This window comes from Corapipo altera, unplaced genomic scaffold (assembly GCF_003945725.1).
Source record: "Corapipo altera isolate COAL_440 unplaced genomic scaffold, ASM394572v1 295, whole genome shotgun sequence".
Lineage (NCBI taxonomy): Eukaryota > Metazoa > Chordata > Aves > Passeriformes > Pipridae > Corapipo > Corapipo altera.
Window position 1 is genome coordinate 3,393,226 of NW_020884936.1, and position 4,790 is coordinate 3,398,015.

Below are 4,790 nucleotides of genomic sequence, written 5' to 3' on the forward strand. Positions count from 1 at the left end.
TCCCTCTCTTCCATACCTCGAGCCCACTTCCCTCTCTTCCATACCTCAAGCCCACTTCCTTCACTTCCATACCTTGAACCCAACTCCCTCGCTTCCATCAAGCACCCAAAGTTAAGACGATGGTAGCAGCACCTTGCAGCCAAGTTCTGCTGTTTTTTTTCAGGAGAGAGATCGGGATGTTCTGTCTAAAGGCAACAGTTCCCAAAATCTTGATGTGCTTCTTCCCAGCCCCTCAGGACATAACAGCCTTCAAAGCTGTTTTTAACCAGAAACACCCACAGCTTGGCAGCATCCTCAGGACACATCCAGAGAGGCCTTGGACTTCTCTTGGTGCTTCCAACTTGCCTTCAAAAGCAGGGGCCTGTCACCCCCTCAGACTGGTCACCAAAAGGGGGAACAAGTGGATTTACAGGCAGGGACACACCCATGACATTAACCCTGTTCAAACCTCCTGAAAATCCACTCAACACACCCAGGATTGTGCTCGTTTAGGATGGGGGCTGGAGCAAGCACAAGCTACAGCTGTGCAGGAAGGAAAGGAAAACCCAGGCGTGCCTGGAAAGCACTTGGAGCCGCTGCCAAAGCAGCGCTGAGTTGGCCAAGGAACCGCACTTGAGTTAATCAACTCCTCACTCCAGGCCTCTCCAGAGACCTCAGTCAACCTCTGGCATGTGAGAAGGTTCCCAGAAGGACTTAGGGCTGTGCCAAGGCTGAGGAACAACCCCAGTGCCTCCCCCAGCAGGGAGGCAGCTCCCCCGGGGCTCACCTTGATGGCTCTCCTGACGATCATGATGGCATCGTGCAGGGACCGCTCCGTCTCCTCCATGAACTGCTCCGCTCCCCCGCGCAGGATGATCGTGCAGGTCTTGGCCTTGGGGCAGCCCGTGAAGAAGTTGTACCTGCCAAAGGCATGGGGCAAGAAGGGTTATGGGGGATGGAGAAGTGGTGGTGTTGCTGGAGAGGATCCACACCAGCACTCAGGAATTCCGGACAGGCCGGATCCGTGACTGAAGCCATGTCACCCTCACGGCGCCCCACTGGATCTTGGGCTCAGAAGGAGCAGAGCCAGGCAACACACAAGGGAAATCCAGGAAAATCCACTCTCTTCCTGTTGCCAGGGATTTGCTAAACTGGTGCTCCAATTTTCTACTTGGCAGGAGTCAGCAGCCAGCTCCAAACAGGAATTCTCCTCCAGCAACAGGAAGGACCCCAGTGTACTACCCCCAACTTCACCTGCACTGAAGCAAAGAGTCACTATGGAACATCAGATAAATGCCACAATCAACCCCAAAATGTGCTGCTTTCCCATTACAAATGAAGCAATACCACTGTGCTTTCTAACATGACACTGCAGAATAAATATATGTATTTTAAATGCATATATAAGGGGTAAGATTAGAGGAAATCTCAACCTCAAAAAGCAGCTTTTGTATACAACAAAAGAATTGTTTTTTTAACAACCTTGTTTTCACATCAACCCCTTGAAAGATGCTCCAACCTGTCAATGCTTTGACCCAAATTCTTCCAACTGCTATTAGAGGGCTGGCAAGGTACTCCAGGTTTACAGCTGGTGTATTTACCTCTCTCCCCCAATCTGAGTCTCCTCAAAGAGTTCACACCGGCCCAGAACATCATCTGTCAGGGCATTGACACTGGTCTGGATGGATCCACCACAGGCCTGCGTGGAACGGAGATAAAGCAAGGAATTACCAACACTGACAATCCAAACTGATTTCCCAGCAGGGTCTCATTCTTCAGGGACAGCCCAGCTGTTCAGCTGATGCAAATCCACCCCTCAGGCCAGATTCAGGAAAACCCCTTAATTTCCCTGCCATCTCAAAATCCTCGACAGCAAAATAAGATTATGCAGCACTGACTCACAGGCTCTGGAGTCCAGGAAATACACAAAGCTCAGGGAAAAAAAAAAAAACCACTCATGATGGAACAGCCAAGAACTAGGGAAAATAAAGCTCTACTGATGCAGTGAGCAGACCTTAATCAGAGAAACAAAAGAGCAGTGCAGATGCAATTAGTGTGTGACTGTTCATTCCGTCAAGGAACAGCCTTGTCTGTCTACGCCAAGTTTAAATAACAACCACACGGGCAAAAACGAAGTGATCATCATTTTAAATCTTTGCAAGGAACAGCGTGTTCAGGCACAGCCTGCTGCCCTGCTTTGGGAATCCCCAGCCTGGCAGTGTTGAAGTGAAACCAAGGAGCTCACCATCATGGTCCGTTTGAGATCCTCCTCCGGGACGCGGCCGGCACAGAACATGTCCCTGTCGGCGAAGTACTGCGTGGCCACGTCCCCGATGGGAAGTTTGGACAGGACAACTTTGGCTCCTGACTTGTGGATTTTGTCTAGTTTGTCATACAGGATGTTCCACTCGGCATCCACGATGGCCTGGTAATCCTGGCAGGGAGGAGAGAGGGACAATCCCGTTACGATGGATTGGGAATGTTGCTCTTGCAGTCCCGGCACACGGCTGCTTTCAACACCCCGGGGATTTTAGGCCCCTCTATTTTATGCCCAAACGGGGACCTTGGTTGCTTAAATTTGAGGAGGCTCTTTCAGCATTACAGAATCACAGAATCACAGAATCAGCCAGGTTGGAAAAGACCTCTGAGACAACTGAGTCCAACCTGTGACCCAACCCTACCTTGTCACCCAGACCATGGCACTGATGCCACATCCAGTCTGTCCTTGAACACCTCCAGGGAAGTGACTCCACCATGCCCCTGGGCAGCCTATTCTGATCACTCTCTCTGTAAAAACCTTCTTCCCAGTGTCCAACCTGAACCTCCCCTGGCACAGCTGGAGGCTGTGCCCTCTTATCCTACTGCTGGTTCCCGGGAGCAGAGCCCAACCCCCCCCCTGGCTTCCCCCTCCTGTCAGGGAGTTGCAGAGCCAGAAGGTCCCCCCTGAGCCTCCTTTTCTCCAGGATGAGCCCCCCCAGCTCCCTCAGCTGCTCCAGACCCTTCCCCAGCTCCATTCCCTTCCCTGCACACGCTCCAGCCCCTCAATGTCCTTCCTAAATTGAGGGGCCCAGAACTGGACACAGCACTCGAGGTGTGGCCTCACCAGTGCCCAGTCCAGGGGCAGAATCACTTCCCTGGTCCTGCTGCCACACTCTTCCTGATACATTCCAAGCAGTGCTTGATGAGCTCTCCCTGGAAGGCCACTTGGTAGGCACAGGGAAGTCACCATAGAGCTGATGGCTGGGCACAGCACAGCTCGGGCACAAACATGTCCTAAACCTGCTGCGATTCCAAGTCTCCTTACTCTTCTCCCAAAAGAGGCAGCACAACCCACCAGGTATTTTCCAAGGGGAAGGATGTGCACAAGGCAATCCCATTTATCACAGAATTGTTAATGGTTTGGGTGGGAAGGGACTTTTACAGGTCACTTAGCCCAACCCCACTGCAATGAGCAGAGACACCTTCCCCTATTCCAGGTTGCTCCAACCTGGCCTTGGACACTTCCAGGGATCCAGGGGCAGCCACAGCTTCTCTGCCCAACCTGGGTCAGCGTTTTATCACCCTCCCAGCCAGGAATTCCTTCCCAATATCCCATCCATCCCTGCCCTCTGGCAGTGGGAAGCCATTCCCTGTGTCCTGTCACTCCCTCCCTTGTCCCCAGTCCCTCTCCAGCTCTCCTGGAGCCCCTTTAGGCCCTGCCAGGGGCTCTCAGCTCTCCCTGGAGCCTTCTCTTCTCCAGGGGAACCCCCCCAGCTCTCCCAGCCTGTGTCCACAGCAGACACGCTCCAGTCCCGGGAGCATCTCCATGGTCCTCCTACCTTTTATCCCACTGGACAAGCAGACACATCCCACAGGGATGAGGGAGCAGGGCAGGCTCCCCTTTGGCTCTTACCTCCACAGTGTTGACTCTGATTTCAGCGTTGTCCTTCTCAGCTTTGAGCTCCAGCTCCACGTTCAGGAGGGCAATTTTGGGGGACTGGTACTTCTTGGGCTGCATCTCAAACCCAGCATAGGAGAAGGTCTTCTTGAAGGCAACTCCAGCCACCAGCTGTGAGTCCTTGAAGGGAGGGATTTGTGTCAGGCTCAGCCTCCCAGGGTTCTCTCCACAGGGTTAATAACTCCCCCAGGAGACTCCCTGCTTCCAGAGGCCTCATTTACAAAGCCTTCCCAACGCTGTCTCCTTTGATTAACCCACTTTTTAGAGGAAAGAAGCAGCGAGGGTTTCTCTCTGCTCACAAAAAGCAGCTTCAGTCGCTTCCTCTCCACCCCTCAACACCCCACAGCCAAAAACGCTGCACACACAACCTGAAGATCAAGGCATGAAGCCATCAGTTCCCTCCTTGATCTCTTTCTCATTCCTACCCTTTGAACATGGATACTTCTAATTCACACTCTGGGCTGGTTCTTTTTGCTCTGGTTTGTTTTTCCAAGCTCCGCCACCACCTCTGGGATTGTCCTGCCAGGACAGCCCTGCCCAACCTGAAGTGATCTCCTTGACTCCATGGCTGGGAGAGAAATCAGGATCTAACTTTCCTACTCCACAGCCAGGAACAACTCCCTGCCATGTATCCAAGTGCAATCCCATACAGGACAGGTATTCCAGCACTGTGGCACAAACCACACATCCCACCCACCACTAGATCAGCTCCTTCATGAGGTTTTCCTTGCATTTTTCCCAACCCAGTAATCCTACACACAACCAGGATTTTTGGATCCAGAAGTAAAAAAAAATTCCCACAAAAAAAACCAAAACAAAAAACCAAAACAAAACCCCAAAACACAAAACCCCAAAACACAAAACCCCAAAACAC

At 52.2% G+C, this 4,790-nt stretch overlaps 1 protein-coding gene across 2 annotated transcripts in view; it reads right to left on the reverse strand.

Moving 5' to 3' along the window:
• The window catches only part of CCT7 (chaperonin containing TCP1 subunit 7), a 15,106-nt gene that overhangs the window by 2,342 nt on the left and 7,974 nt on the right, over positions 1-4,790 (reverse strand). For both annotated transcript variants that reach the window (XM_027660494.1, XM_027660493.1), the window contains 4 exons: positions 3,872-4,036; positions 2,225-2,413; positions 1,581-1,678; positions 767-899 (listed from right to left, as the gene is read on the reverse strand). In XM_027660494.1, coding sequence (XP_027516295.1) covers positions 767-899; positions 1,581-1,678; positions 2,225-2,413; positions 3,872-4,036 — 585 coding nt within the window. The remainder of the gene's footprint in view (positions 1-766; positions 900-1,580; positions 1,679-2,224; positions 2,414-3,871; positions 4,037-4,790) is intronic.